Here is a 16,666-nt window from a genome sequence, read left to right on the forward strand (position 1 = left end):
TCATCCCGTTTTGGCGAGCGAAATTGCTATTCTGTGATCAAACCGAGGATGCGTTTCTGCACGTGTTGTTTGGCTATTGCATCGATCGTATCCGTACCAATCGGATATGCAAAACGGTTCCTTAAAGGGACACTAGCAGGGTATGCTCGCCAATGTTTTTTATTTGTCCATGACATATGCGAGCCCAACTACTCAGAAATCAATTCGCGGCTCGAAATTTGTTTTTTTTTTTTTTTTTTTTGCCCAAAAACCGTTGACAGGGAACTGGCCGGATTGAGTCGTACTCACTCTCTTCTCCGTGGTCACGGGCCATTTTCTACGGTTTAGACACAACCACCAAATATATACAAAGTCGTGGGTCATCAAGGCATACAAACCATATTAAAAACAGAAAAGAAATATGACACATATATTGTGTGGCTTCTAGAAGCTGCAAATACGTTGATTGGAAGAAAAAAAGTTGCACAGCGACGTGACTTCCGCCAACTCTCTCCTCCTCTGTATCTTCTTCCTTCCCAGTTCAGTTTCGGTTTCGAGCAGTCGCATTTTTTTTTTTTTTTCCACTTTATTAAAAATCTGTGACGCTGTAGCAAAATATTGATCGGGTAGTCCTGTGACACCATAATAAATCGCCTGGCAGAAAATACAAAAATAAAATTCTGCAAAAAAAGTTGATTTTGAAAAATGCCCTATTTAGATCTGCTAACATCTAGAGCAAGGGTGGCCAGGCTGACCCGGCATAAGAGCCGCAAACAAAATCACAAAACTTACAAGAGCCGCGGGGGGGTGGGGGGGGGTCAAACTTTTGTCCAGAGCAATAAACGAAACTCGAACTACTTTCAATCTATCCGAGTCAAAAGCAGCCCAACTGTACGTAAGGTAGCCAGCAGTAGCTCAAGACTATACCTAACTGCTATCTGTCTTTCGATTTAAAACGCGTTCCATTTCTGTTTTGGGGGACGTGCTCGTGTGACCGGGAGGGTGGCCCGGGGAGGGGGGGGGGAGGGGGGGGGGGGGAGCCACGAGCTGCACTTTAACACGCGAAGAGCCGCGGCTTGGCCACCCCTGATCTAGAGAGTATTCCCAGAAGGTTTCATTTGTTCACAGTGCACAGTTATTTTTTTTTTATAAATTATTCTCAGTACACCAATGCTAAAGAAAAGGTAGAGGCTCGAGCACTGATTGCATTCTTCCCCAGTCCACTTTTTGGCATAAATCCCACCTTAATAAAACTATTGTTTCAGTATGAGTCTATCGAGAGACTGAATATTTTTGGCTAATATGCCGAAATTTTATGGAGCCAGTTACTATGAACTTAGATTTTGCATTTTCATGTTCCCTTATTATGAAAAATTGTAATTTGCAAAACTTAGTAAATGCGAAAAAAAAAAAAATGTTTTCTTCATAAGTTCTTTTTAGTTGAGAACTGCATATTTTCTGAAATATTTTTTCATAGCAACCGGCAACAGGTATCCCAGTATGCATTCCACGAGAAATATATGTGGTTATCAACCCCATTTTTAAACAATAGATTAATTGAGCAGATTCCATGTTTTGTGAGCATAGTTCCTCATAACATTTGTTCACAAAGCTGTTGCATGCCCTCCTTCTATATGGCTACAAATGCCACCTTCAAATATCACACCGATTGATTGAGCAGTTCAAAAGTTGACACTCCCAGGTACTGTCCCCCCTCAAAACTCTCTAATATTAAGACTTTGGTTTGAACCAGCTGGTTCATGATTATACAGTTGAACCTCGATTTAACAAAGTCACCGGAACCCGCTAATTACTTCGTTAAATCGGGAACTTCGTAAAATCGAGGAAGGGAGACCTCGCCCATAGGCTGCGCGGGGAATGCGAATTTCTTCGTTAAATTGGGAAATTCGTAAAATCGGGTTTCGTTAAATTGAGGTTCAACTGTATAAAAGGTTAAAAGCATAAAACAAGACACGACGCTTGCTCTGATGTTGCCACGTGATCAACGTTCTGCCGTACCTGTGCATGTGCCCGCATCTGCAAGAGGAAACGTTCTCGGCCAGGACATGGGGGAAGCTCCCTGGCTTGCTCCCAGGCGGCTTCCACGCGCCCGTAGCTCTGACGCAGCTGGTCCTGCACCCCGAGCCTATGAGCAGAGATGACCGTAGTCGCCGGCAAACTGAATGAGGATGAAGCGTCCTTTCTTCACGTTTAACAGTGGCACAAACTCGCTCTTAATCAAACATTTTTTTTCTTAACGTTTAACAGTCTTTGATAGTTTAACAGTCTATATCTTTAATAAGGAACGAGTTAAACTCGCTCCTTGTCAAAGATAGAGGGGAGACACTGCTCTCCAAGGTCAACAAAAACTTTAAAAAAAACAACAGGTTTTCGTTGTGTCTAACGTTCAGTGTGTACTTTCGCTAGGCCGCAAGGCCTATTTAAGGGTGTCTCAGCTTAATGTATTTTCAGCTGTGTTTGGTGTTTTGTGTAATCCATCCCCTCTTTTTACCTGCTCGTGGGTTACTATGCATGTTCTTGAAGTTTTGTTTCTGAAGATTCATAGGCACATATCATCTAGTCCTGAAATATTTTTGTAAAATAAGCATTATTTATCTTGAAAACATAATACAATATATCTGCACATTTTTTTTTATGTGAATTTTTTATGTGCTTTGCTGTCCCATGGAAGCCATATCTAGGGATGCCACAAACTTTTGTGGAACCCGAGGTTCGACGTCGAACCTTTGAACCTTTTGCAAAGTTCGACGAAGTTCAACTTATGAACAATATGCCCGGCTTCTACACAAATATTTTGAATTTCGGTAAACAAATAATTTAGAAAGTAGTTTATTACCAATGCTTACATGATATAAAAGCAAAACTGGGTACTTTTAATGCTTCGTAAGTTAACAATGCAAACCATGGTGATGCGATACATCCAAAACATATTGCACCTTTTCCTCTGCCAGGTGGTGTCAACTCATTTTCACATTTTCGCACATGCACTTAAAAGGGCACTCTATAGTCAAACTTTTATCGAACATCGCGTTGGAAGTTCGAAAAAGTCTAACTTGGACAAACTTGAACCTGGGTAAGCATGACATCTTTAGTCATATCTCTATTTGCACAAAACCAATCTTCACTGTTTTCTTTGTCTGATAGTTGCATAAATGAAAGTACAATAAGGGGTATAAACATGCTAAACATGGCACCATATATTTTTGTTACATGCCTCCTGTAAAAAAATAATTTTGAAAGTGCAAAACTTTCAAATTGAAATAATTTTAGAGCTTTAATTTATACCTTATTGGATTCCACAGACATTCTATTTATAGGTATGTTCATTTTCTAATTTCAATATTCGAATTTGTTTGAAAGCCTGCCCATAATCTTTGCAAAACTGATTAAGTTTGCAGTAGATGCAATACAGCTAGTAATAGATATTTTTTTTTTACTTCTAAAGTTGTCTGCGACGATGGCTCTGACACTTCCTGTCAGCCCTGACAAAATTCCTTGATGTAAAAATGTAAAAAGAGCATCAAACTGCAGATGCAACCCTTTTTAACCCGGTAAACTAAAATCTCTAGATATTTTAGCTATCTTCTTATTTCTTCTAATACTATATCTTAAATTATATTTTTTCTAACCAGTTGCAGTGTGCTTATCATAGACATTTTTATGGAATAGAAACACGTGAGTCATTTCATTCTACTAATTTTTCAAAACATCAAACATTTTTGTATGCTAAGCAGAATCATTTCTGTGAAAGCCTAGAAACTGCAATATAAAAAAAAGCCTCTCTAATTCGGTTCCAAACAGGGATCTTAGTACAAAGACAGTGGCGTACCAACTTGTTTTTGAGTGGGGGGGGCAAACCAGACCCTCTCCCCCCCCCCCCCCCCAAATCGAAAATTCGGCGCAACTTTTGTCCAACTTTTCTAAAGATTTGGCAATGATTCGGCAAAATTACAACGTTACCAGACTTAACATTGATATTTTGTTTTTTCTAACGAAAAAAATTTTGCTTCTTCTTCTTAAAATAAATACAACTTGTAGTGCCTATTGAAAGAGTTATGACTAAATAAGGTGATATTCTAGAAGATAATTGTATCGATGTCGCTTTTGTGTGTTTACTTGTAATTTTGGTGTATGCTTCGAGAAAGTGGCGTGACAACGAGGTTGGGTAGTAGCCGGCACAGTCACGAATCACACTACGAGAGCTTTGATTTTGAGGCTTCATCAGCGCACGCCTGCAAGTGTGTTTACATTGTTAAAATAAAGGCAATCACTGCGTTCTTACTTTCTCTGGTAGTCGCCGTTTCGTGCGCGAAAACGGATGCAACGGTTGCTGAGCCTTCACCAGAAGAGATAACAATATTGTAAATATGCATGTTTTTCGATTTGAGTCACTTGACGTCAGCTTTGCATGAAAGTGCGCGTTCCATATTCGCAACGTGCCGTTTTTAACCTTTAAAATTCCGGTTTCTGGTGTTCGGACACACACGGACGTTTAGGAAGATGGGGAGAGTTAGGAATGGTCGGATGTGCAACGTCGACCATGATAGTTCTGTGTTTAACGAATATTTTTCATCAGTGTTTACTAACGAGTGCTTGGACTCCGTCCCCACTCTCCCTGAAGAGCTTTACGAGCGCATGCATCCTATTAACGTTAACTCCGCCGGTATTATAACATTGATTGATAAACTAAAACTTACTTCGTCCGCTGGAACCGATAACATCAACTCTAAAATTTAAAAGAAACACCAGTGTTATTTCGAGTGAGTATTTAAAACTTATCTTTATTCAGTCCTTATCTCAAAGGTGCCTTCCATCTGACCAAAAGGTGGGAAGGGTAATTCCCAGTCTTTAAACAGGGCAGCCGCTCTTCCGTATCTAATTATCGCCCTAATTCATATATGACTTCAATTTCTTGCAAACTACTTGAGCATATCCTCTACTCCAATATCATGAGGCACCTATCATCCCATTTCTTTTCTTTAAACAGCAGCACGGTTTTCAAAAAGGTACACTCTCCGGCAATATGAAAGACCCACTGGGAGCGCGTGGCCGAGGCGGTGGCTGGCGGGGGCGCTGCGAGCCCTCCGGGCAATTCCATTCTGCTTCGAGGGGAGGACGCTCACTCGGGCTCAGATAAAGCGAAACGCGCTTATCAGTTTGTGCCGAGTGCCGAATGAACGTCCTCCCCTCGAAGCAGAATGGAACTGCCCGGAGCGCTCGCAGCGCCCCCACCAGCCACCGCCTCGGCCACGCGCTCCCAGTGGGTCTTTCATATCGCCGGAGACTGTACTTTCCTGCGAAACACAACTCTGCGACTTCATCCATGACTTGCACACTAACCTTGAACCTTGAACCTTGAAATGAAAAAACTGACGCAGTTTTTTTTTGTTTTTTTTTTCCCAAAGCGTTCGGCCGTGTTTTTTATCAACGCCTTCTTTCTAATAGCGAGTTCGTTTCACGGCACTCGTGCCCACGCGTGCCCACTCGCAGCGTGGAACGGGTTCGTTTCGGCCGGCGCTCCACGAGTGGTTGCACTCTCCGAGTTCGTTTCAGCGCTTACACCCCACTATTAGCATGCACTCGCTGCACCGAGAAAATCGGGAGTGCGCCAAAATGCAATCCCGTCATGCCTCGCTCCGGCGGGGCCGGCGAGGAGCGGGAGCAGACGACGAGGGTTCGTCTGCTGCGATGTGTCGCGGAGCCGAACGGAAAAAAAAGTAGATTTTCTGATAGAAATCGCGTCCCGCGGGAAACGAAATCAAACGCGAGTTTGAATTGTGAGCGTCTGCTATTTCACGGAGGAAGCAATTGACAACCCGTGATTTATTTGCAGGTTTTAAATCGCTCTGTTGCCGTACAAACGCTGTAATATACCAGTGTGTAAGGAAATGCTCAGAACAAACGCAACAGCGGCCCCCGAGATGTCGATCACCATCCGTGTGCGGGTGAAAAATTTAACATTTGTCGATAAAACTCCCCCAGCACCAGCAGAAACCTCTGACTGCCCAATAAGCATCAGAGAAAACTAAAGATGGTGACTTTACCCGAGGATTGGGCAACATCATCATGTTTAACATTTACCTACGCAGCTAACTTGCCCCGTCGTATTTTGTTCGAGAAAGCTCTCGTTCTCGACGCCCTCACCAAGGCTAATATCTAATCCACCTATAATGACGATACAAATCGAAAGTCCCAGTTTTGCTGGATATTCCAACAGGCTAGTTTTAAGCCGTACCCTTTTAGTGGTTCACGCATAATATCATGCTCAAACGGATCAAGCTTCTGCTCGGACAGCATCATCAGTTTTCTTCAGTGTAAACGGTTATAAGGATTGAAAGATCGCAACCAGCTGCTTTCTAGACAGCTGGTTGCGGAAATTTACGCCGTCTGTAACTATCCCTACGACAGCCGAGCCGCTTGAAGACATCGCAACTATTAACTACAGGTTGCAGTTGCCAACGTTTGTAGATAAACGTTGGTAGCGACTGCATTCTCGCATTCCCACGCATCACTCGGAACAGAAAGGCACTAGTTTCGGTTTGAAGTCGGTACCTTTTCTATAACATAGATGGCGACAGCATCAGTCTTCTGCACTCGATGCATTTGGCGAGTTCGTTTGAGTCCAGTTTTCCGTGCAACACTCAGTGAGTGCGATGCATTCTGGGAGAGAACTCGAACGGTGCCAGTGCGTGTGAAACGAACTCGCTATAAGCTATCATCTTTTTGCCTCGACCAAATAACCGTTTGCATAGATTCGTGACTTTCTTTTTTCCCGTGTACAGGTCACGTCCATGATGATCATGAATCTTCCTTAATAAATGTATCTCGTGGTGTTCCCTTGGGGTTCGTACTTGGGCCGTTACTCTTTTTAATATTTATTAATGACATCCCCATTGGGATTTCTTCAAAAAACCGCTTTTTCGCCGACGACTGCGTCATCCATAACAAAGTAACTTGTGTGCAAAATAATAACCAGCTTCAGGAAGATCTAGAGAAAATTAACAATTGGTGCAAAGAGTGGATTATGTCATTAAACAAGTATAAACGCAAACTAATCCACTTCACCAAGAAAAAAAACAAACACTGTCATTTAATTACTTCTTGTACTCCGATCTGATTGAGACCGCTACTGTGTATAAATACCTTGGTGTAAGACTAACATCTGACCTTCCCTAAAATAACCACATTGAAGTCATTACTGCCGATTCATCTGGAACTCTTGGACTAAGCAGACGTAACTTAAAAAGGGCTCCACCCTTTGTTCGTAAGCTAACCTTGGACACGTACGTCAGACCAAAAATAGAATATGGTTCAACCATCTGGAATACCCATAGACTGTACCTCATCAATACCCTGTAGAGGCAGTTCAGAACAGAGCTGCTCGCTTCATTTCATCCACTTATGACTTTTTTTTTCAGTGTCTCAGCGCTAATAACTGAACTAACCATGTCCTCTTTGCAGCTTCGCAGAAAAGTCTCTCAGCTGTGCTTTATTCACAAAATCTACTACTACATTCCCGACCTCAAAACCACTTTGTTATTACCCCCCGACCGAACATCTTCTCGCCTCAACAACGTCTGCACCATCAAGCACATTTCTGACTCTACTAACGCTTTCAATTGGTCATTCCTTTCTCAAGCCATCAGCCACTGGAACAGTCCCCCATCCTCCATTGTCACCATCTTGGACCCTGCTGATTTCTCCTCTGCAGTAAAACTACACCTTTCTTGGCCCATGTGATGGTGTGCGGGGCTAGGCAGATAGGTGAAAACCCTTACGCAGAGCGCCTGCCGGGCCAGACTTGTACGTAGTTCAACTACTTTACTCAAGTTACTGTAGTTTAACTACTTTTCTGGGTAGTTTAGTAACTTTTAATTACATTTATATTCTAGTAATTCGTAGCTTACTTTAACTACTTTTCCGAGTGACTTCCACTCAAATTACAAATTACTTTCTAATTTTAGTGGTTGTTTTGCCTATCAACACAGAAAAGATGTCGGAAGGTCAGCTGATATTTGCAGAGGGGGAAGCATGCGGAGCAGAAAAGGGGGGGGATGGGAAGGAAGAAAGTGATTTAGATAGTCCAAAAAACCCCAAAATTTTAACGAGCCCCCCCCACTGCAACAACACTGCTACGAGGCGCGGGGAGCGAACAGACACGACGCAAGAGAGGTCGAGTAACTGTGGGATTAGCTCCGAATAGTGGCGTTTCTTTGTATTCCGAAGCTCAAGGAGACTTGACGCATTTGAAGAAAGGGCTTGTCCCCGCTTCTCTCCAATGTAGGAATTCTTGCCCACTACAGGAGGTGCACACACTGCTCCTTTTACGGTGCAGGCGATAGAACCCCTAACAACGACGCTCACGCCAGATGGGCTGCTCGTGTATCACTCGAAGCGCGTTAACCCACCCCCGCGCCTGCGTTCACGCCGCTTCGCGGTGACGGTGTGCGGCTGCTAATTACAAATCTATTAACCCACCTAGCCCCCCCACCCCCCGTACACGCAGCTTTGCAGCGTCCGGTCGGCAACCCAAGCCCCGCTGCCCCCCATGCACTTCCGTAAATAGAGTCGATACGATTTAGTTTAGCGATGTTTCGTCAACAACATTCGTTTTTTTAGTGTTAATGGTAAAAAAGAAATGTAAATATCGCCAAATGCCTCGACAAAACAAAATGTTCGAGAAAAAAAATAAAAAGAAGTAAGCCGGCCCACACCATAAATAGAACCCGGGTCTGACACGTATGAGGCAGACATCTCACCACTAAGTTACGCTACCTCTTCGGAAACTCGCATTGCATCTGCTGCCTATGTTGACGGCGGCAGCGCCTATCTCCAAGCAAGCAAGCAAAACTTTATTTTGTGTAAGGGCCTACGTCCTGGTCTGCACGGCCCGTCCGGCCCATGTCTCGCGGATGGATTCCGTTAGGTTACCGTGTAGCCTTGTTCGTGGGGCAAGGCTCCACAAACCAGCCAATCCGGCGTGCGTGAGCACCGTTGCTAGGGTTTGTATCGCCTGCGCGTTAAAAATATGCCCGCGCGGGTCGGGGAGCAGTGCCCTTGGTATTCCTTGGGCGCCGCCGGCCTGTGTCTGCTCTGCCCAGTGGCGGCCGTTTCAGGGGGGGCAAAACGCATGCCTTGCCCCCCCACTCTGAGAACTGGGGGGGCAAGTGCCCCCTTTGCCCCCCCGGTTGGTACGCCCATGTACAAAGACAATAACATCAAAGCAGTGGTTTGTTTATTAAGTGATCACTCAAATGAAGTACACAGCACAAATTATTGAAGATATTATGAACAAAAGGAAGTTTCCATCGAACGCACTGCGCACCAACTTTCCTAATGCTGAATTTGGCAGAATTCCTAGAAATCTATAACACATGTCGCTGTAGTCATTTGCTGGTGCTCCCATTGGTTTTTGGAGGAATTTCCAGTATTGGCGAAGCTATTTCATACTCGCCCTGGGTTCTTAGGAATCCAGAGGTTCCCCAGAGTGCCCTCAGGGGTTCCCAGAGCACCCCAAGGAGTTCCCAGAGCACCCCCTGGGGTTCCCAGAGCACCCCCAGGGGTTTCTCAGAGTACACCCAGGCATACTCCAGAGCACCCCAAGGGGTTTCCCAGAGCACCCCAGAAGTTTCTCAGAGCACCCCCAAATTTTTCCAGAGTACCCTAAGGGGCTTCCAGAGCACCCGAGGGGCTCCCCAGAGTAGGTACCTCCATGGGTTTCTTAGAGCAACCCCAAGCGTTCCCCCAGGGTACACCCAGAAGTTCCCCAGAGGACCCCCAGGGGTTTCCCAGAGTACTCTCAAAGGTTCCCAGAGCACCCCAGGGGTTCCCCGAGTACCCTCAGGGGTTTCTTAAGTACCTCAACGGGTTCCCGGCGTACCATAAAGGGTTCCCCGAGCTCCCAAATTTTGTCAGCCGTCCCTGCCTCGAAGTCAAATGTTCTTCCAGCTTCAGCACTAATTTAAAAGATTCGAGTCATCCATTGGTGCATTGCTATGCGCCAAACTCTCCCTAGTATATGCACCAATGCTTAAGTGTGCAGACTTCCACACCGCTTCACTGCATCGGTATTGAGACCAGGAAGGCTTCCTCAGCTAGCAGTCAAGACAGATGGGAGCTCATCAAGGCCGAAAAGTTTGAGAACTCCTGCTCTAGATTACTGTACAAGCTCTAAGCACCCGTGGGACATGTGGTTCCATACCTGCACTGTGCCAGCCAGTGCACGCCGGGAGAGGTGGTGCGGATGGAGGGCACAGACCGGGCTCTCTCCGAGGTCTTCTTTCCCGATCCTTTGGCAGACGCAAGGCGGCCACGGTGCGCGACAACGATGCCCCTCGCCGATTCTCTGTCCTTGGCACCCTTCTTCGCCTCGGGACACTTATCCTACAGAGAGTGCAAAGGTCAGTGAAACTCGTCATCTAAGCTTTCCTCCAGTAAAGTGTCGATGCAACATTTTTCCTGCCCATTTCGATTGGGGCTACAGGGCATCGTCCCGGCATCCAGTCATGTAACCACCACCTTGTACTATTTGCAGTTGTGTCGTTATAATTATGTTGCGTTTGTTTAGACAGCGAAACGTTTGTTGACCCCAGGGGGTATATGGTGTCTGAGATGCATGTGAGAAATTTAGCCAATGCAGTACAACCGCTAGCATGTGGTCTTTAATGCATATCACATACTGGTGATTCCACGACCGCACACCGGTACGACGTTCATTCAGATCGAAAGAGGCAGGGGTGAGAAACAAACTTCAGATTTTGGGGCTACGAGGCAAAATAGTGTCTTTCATTATAACTTCAAAAACCATGTGAAAAGATATCTTCTGATGTGTCCAACATAATACATAAGGTTTTTGCCAATTTATTACCACATAACATTGTGTTTAGAATTGTTAATGTCTTTTTAGTGTTTTTCTTCAATGTAGTTAATGTATAAATATGATGTGTAGTTTCTTTTTTGTTTTGTTTGGTTTGTAAATGTCATATTAATACAATTTTACTGTTGGTTTCTTCTGTCAATGCTTTTTTATTATTATTTATTACACGTGTTTGCTTTTCCACTGCTAGCTGATGCAGTGTTAGGGTGACTGGGCCTCATCAGGCAGAATGTATCTGCCTTTTGCCCTGTTCTCCTGAGACCTCGCGTCCAAATAAAAAAGGAACAAGCAAACAAACAAAAAATGAAACATAAACAGCCCAAAAGACAGACAAAAAGATTAAGATGAGGGGCTAATGCCATCCTCATTGTATACAGCTGTATACAGTATAGTTATACACGGTGAGCACACAACACCTCTCCTGGCTATCCTCTTTTCCTCTGGACATTAAAAAAAAATGAAATATACAGTTAGCCCTCCTTAATATTTTAGCACAAGCACAGCAATCAACCAGCATGGACAACAAGCTTCTAAAGAAGACGTACCACTTGAGATGCAGGACAGTCTCCCCGCTGTAGACCTCCATCGATAGATCCGCCCTGTCAATGTGGAACGGGTTAGTGGCAGAACAGGTCAACATCTTTAATGGGCCACTGCAGCCAAAAATAATATTTTACCTACTGTAAAATTTCAAATTTTGCCCTCCACCAAGAAATTGCCCATCTCACTTTTCTCGCTTAATATCCATAAGCTAAAAGAAAAAAAACTCTTTCCATCCTCGTCGACACTGTCACGATCCTTCTTGAACGTGGACGGAGGGGGCCGAAGCACCCGCCGAGAAGAGACGACACGCAGCCTGGTTGTGAGGGAGGACGATGACTGACCGGGGCGGCGTGCGCTCCACGGCGTTTATTTGGCGCAGGGACCAATGTTGCCCGCCAAGCCTGACGGCCACCGACGGGTGGACGGGAGAAGGCACTACATGCTTGTCACACACAGTTCATGCGATTCTCGTCAGACATCAACCGCACGATCTGCGATTTTGGTACATGTGACAAGCACATTCGTAGCAGGTTCCTGCGTGTTTATCGCACCATGGAACCCGAATTCGCCACGTTCACCGACGACATGCGTGCGCAACATCGGTTTCCGTGACATGCGAGTCCGCAGCAGGTTCCCACGTATTCACCGCAAGGTGAAACACAAATCTGCTGTGTCCGCAATTTGCGGTATAGATTCCCTCGTCACATGGTTGACGGCGGGTGTTGCGGTGTCTGTCGGTCATTTTTCGTAAATTTCTGCTGTCTCATCCCCAAAGGTCGCCCACTCAATATTTTTCACTACTCGGTGCCTCCTTAAAGAGTAACTCTGCTCGATTTCGGAAATTTTGAGATAGTGGGTGATATAAACGAGAAAAGTACTCCAAAACAACCCTAGACCGTTTGTCTTATTAAAACCAAAATATTTTTTGTGCGATCTTGTTATTTACCATAATTGCAAACCACAACTGAAACTTCGGCACAGCCGGGCAACATTCTACCCTCAACGTCAGTTGCATACGCACCCACGTGGGATACAAGTGGTCACGTGATCTACTCGCGGTAACCCAGAAAAGACGCAGATGCGCGGGGAAGGGCGAGGAGCGAGGAGGGAGGACAAGCGAAGCCGCGGTGAACAGGCAACGCAAGCAGCGACGAAGCAGGCCATGTAGGTGGCAACCCAGGCGGCTAGTCTGTTGGCACCAGTTGGCAGGGTTGGCACGTATGTCAGCGAAACTCATCCAGCACAACCCTCTCCCTCCTCTTCTTTCTTTTTCTTGTTTTTTTTGTTTTTTTTCGTCTGTCTCGCCTCTTTGCTTGCTCAGATGCGGAGCGCGTTCGTAGCACCGCCTGGTAAGCTCTCCCTAGAAAAGAAAATACCAAGAAAAAAACTGCGTATGCAACAGACGTCGGCCACAACGGAAATACAACATTGGCTGTGCCGCTCGTCGCCCGCTAAATTAGCAGATTTCGGCGACTTCGCGCATCTCAGTCTTTGTCGGCCGGTTTAGTGATCTTTTAGGTGGTATTACATTCTAATATTTGACACTCGGTCTATCTAGATGATACTAAAGAGAGTCGCAGTGTTTGTCAACAACCGAGAATGAAGCGGAGTTTCCCTTTAAAATGGGTGGACGTTCATAAGGGATTTTGCGGTAGACGGCCGACAAAACTCCCCACTAAATTTCACCTGGATCCCTCAAGTGTAAGATGTATAAACTGTGTCAAAAGAAGACTGGTTTCATGCCTCCTCCAGGCATGAAACCAGATGCAAGAGGTGGCACAGCTGTTTCATGTTTAACACATTCTCTCTTTTTCCAACTCCTCACACACTCACATATTTAATTGTGACACTTACGCCAACACTCACATCCACTCATGCATGCTTACACTCACTCATAAACACTCACCCATTCATTCACTCCAATTTACATTCACTAGCACACGCTCACTCCCTCGAACTCACTCGAACACCTTAGGTTGTACTTATTCACTCACGTGCTCTCCCACTCCCCATAGACACACAGATTTAGTCATAAATACTAAAACTCACTAATACACACTCACATATACCCACACTTACACATTCACTCATTCATACACATTTGCTTACACACTTTACTCACGTTCACCGATACACAAACAGCCAATGGGCACGTTAAGTCCGTGCTCCAGAGGGCAAGAGTTTGGTGGTCCGTTCACTAAACAGGAGGGAGCACCGCCCGAGACAGATTCGAGCACGCTCCTCGTGCACCGGGTATTTCTCAGAGCGCAAGTAACTTCTTCGCGCTCTGTGACGTCGCGCCTACGAAAAAAGTGGCTGCCCTCACGGAAACGTTGAGACGAGAGGCGCTACCGGACCACTGCCCCTTTTTCAGTTGATTAGTGCTTAATCCAGCAGGTAAAAATGATTTGATATGAAAGCCAAGACAGCAATTAGCGTTCCGGAAAGGTTTGTTTGTGCATCTCGCCTATGAATTCATCTATAGGTGGTGTTCACTGAGCCTGCAGGTTCGATTTTGCCAGGGAGCGCCACCGTCAATCTGCCATCTTCGAGGTCGCGGTTCGACTGGCTTGGGTACGCGGTCGTACGTTGGTGGTGTGTGCTAATTTCATATAGTTGAAGAAGCTTCGTTGAACAAAAGAGAGAAAAAGGTGTATCTCGGGGGCAGGCTGTTTTAGTTTCCTTGTTGCCGCCAAGTACCGTGCGTAAGGGCTGAACCGCATGTAAGCATTTTAGTGAACGACGGGACGAGACGGCGACGACGACGAAACAAGCGACAACGACCCACTTCGCTGTCGCTCAGTCACTCGCGCGATGAGGCAAACCGCATGAAAACGACGGAGGCAAGCGACCAAGGCGATTAGCGACGTTTTCTAGATATCCAAAAACTGAGCGACGCGACGACCGATTGTGAGAAATCTCCATCGCTCGTCGCCGACTCCCGTCGCTGTCGCCGTCACTCGCTAAATCGCTTACATGCGGTTCACCCTTCAATGTCACTCGTCGCGTAGCTCGGTTTTGGGATTTCTAGAAAACTTAGCACTCATTGCCTTGGTCGTGTGCTCCCGTGGCTTTCATGTGGTTTGCCTCGTTGCGCGAGTGACCGAGCGGCAGCAAAGTGGGTCGCCGTCGCTTGTCTCGCCGCTCGCCAAATCGCTTACATGCGGTTTTTAAATCACTTGGGGTAATGAAAAAGGCGCCGGATTTTTCATAAGCTGCGTACTCTGTGAGCCACACATATATTTCTGCACAAGAACGAACACCAAAGGCACGACGTATGTACGACACAGAGGCAATGGAGCAACACGGTTACATGGCCGTAGTGCAGAAAATCCGCTAGAAAAAAAACAAAAAAAACTAGCAAAACAAAACAAAGAGTAATCACACCGTGCTACAAAAGCACCAAAGTAGAAAAATCAGTTCTTGCAAGAGCTACCGCCGTGGGCACGGCGCGCGACACGGAGCGCTTCATGGAGCCAAGGGAGCAATGCAGACGCGGTGAACGAGTTCGATAGCGACAAAAACGAACTAAAACACACAAAAAATACTCCTACGGGGCTTCAAAAGCACCATAGTATAAGAATTACCCCTAGTTTCGGTCAAAAAGACCCTTTAAAGTTGTAAAAGGCTGCTAAACCACGCTCAAAAGGTCCGGCCAGACGACACCCGCAATAGAAAGAGACCTTGAAGATGGCGACTGTGGTGGGCAATGCCAGCGAACCTAGCGAGTGACGTTAAGTGAATGTCACCTATTGAATGGTAGCGTGCCGATAACATAAACTGATATTCCTTAGATTTCCATTGCGTTTTCACTTCTCCTATGCCCCCGAGTACAGTAAATTTACGTGGCCTCAGGCTTGCATTAAATAGTAATAATATTTTATTTTCGAGGGCATCAAAACTTGCCCTGGCGTTACATTCATGGTCGCATTATATTCGTGCAAATACGATACTTCGATTGGAAAGCCGAAACATCAGTTAGCATTGCAGAAAAGGTTTGTTTACGCATCTCGCTTGAAAACGAATTGACGTGGTATCATTAAACGGTAGTGTGCCGGTATCGGCGTAGTACATTGACGGGTTCCGTCTCGCGCTGCAAGAGGGAACCACGAACCACATGACAAGTTTGACGGTTTCCAGCGTCAACGAGCGAGTTCAAAAATACTGACTTTATTTGAATTTGAACAGCATGCGTGGCCAATATGCTCAAAACGAGTCTTCAAACCTTTCACGGATATTAAAACATTCGTAGAAACTTCCTAACGACATTCTTTTTTTTTTTTCGAATTAACACTCCTCCGCTCCACAGAACCCAGCTAACTAATTTACCTTTGAAATAATTTCGGCTTCTGCCACCTGTATTCACGAGATGCTGGGTTCGTCGTAATTGTGCCGTCAGAGGTGGCTCGGTGACTTGTCAATAGGTTCGGCGTTTCGCGCTCCTGCACGCTGTGCTCCAATTAGTTGCTGCGCTCGGAGTATGAAACTCGGGGAGTCGGAGTAGGAGTGAAGGAGCGCGGAGTTAACGTGCCCACTCACTCACATTAACTTAACTCCCACTCACTCACTAAAGAGCACACACTCCCACTCCTCCAATCATACCACATATGCGCACACACACACACTTGTATCCTGGCAATATAGTGATATAGTCGCCTCCCTTTGGGGACAGAGGAGTGGAAGAACGGCAAAAAAAAATAACCACAACTCTGCTGTCAACATTGCGCCCTCCATTTTAACCGGCTTCAAATGCCATTACCGGAATCCGCAGCTTTGGTGGGCGATGGGAAAACATATTTTCCTAGTTTTTCTCGAGAACAACGAATCCACAACCAAAAAGGTGCGAAAATTATGCGGTGCGTAGAAACCCTGACAAGCATTTTGCTGGCTGCAGTGGCCCTCAAAGAGCGCGTCCTCACAAAGCTCCTCTGCCTCAAGCCTTGGGCCCTGGCCAGGATGTTCTCTGCCCTCCCCAGCTCCTTCGTCATCTTCTCTTGAGCTGAAGTGTAACGAGAAACACAAACATGCAGCAAGTTAGCTGCGGCAAGAGAAGTGCAATGCACCAGTGAAACTGGAAAGTGTTTCCCCATCGGATCATCTGACGACCACAAGTAATCCGTAGATTCAACCCAAAGTGCTTCCTGCACAACCAATCGTGGACCAACAGTGTTTGGTTTTCTCTTTTCATTGCACCTATCCACGTTCTCGGATGACCGAGCAGGCAGAAAACACATAAAAGCATCTTCA

At 45.7% G+C, this 16,666-nt stretch overlaps 1 protein-coding gene across 1 annotated transcript in view; it reads right to left on the reverse strand.

Annotated features, from left to right (window-relative positions):
• LOC8032392 overlaps nt 1-16,666 on the reverse strand; it is a 42,078-nt gene that overhangs the window by 12,475 nt on the left and 12,937 nt on the right. Inside the window, exons 4-7 of the mRNA XM_029970664.4 lie at nt 16,339-16,418; nt 11,422-11,475; nt 10,202-10,383; nt 1,999-2,125 (exon numbers count right to left, since the gene is read on the reverse strand). Coding sequence (XP_029826524.3) covers nt 1,999-2,125; nt 10,202-10,383; nt 11,422-11,475; nt 16,339-16,418 — 443 coding nt within the window. The remainder of the gene's footprint in view (nt 1-1,998; nt 2,126-10,201; nt 10,384-11,421; nt 11,476-16,338; nt 16,419-16,666) is intronic.

Source organism: Ixodes scapularis, unplaced genomic scaffold (genome assembly GCF_016920785.2).
Source record: "Ixodes scapularis isolate PalLabHiFi unplaced genomic scaffold, ASM1692078v2 PGA_scaffold6__148_contigs__length_123643588, whole genome shotgun sequence".
NCBI classification, from domain to species: domain Eukaryota; kingdom Metazoa; phylum Arthropoda; class Arachnida; order Ixodida; family Ixodidae; genus Ixodes; species Ixodes scapularis.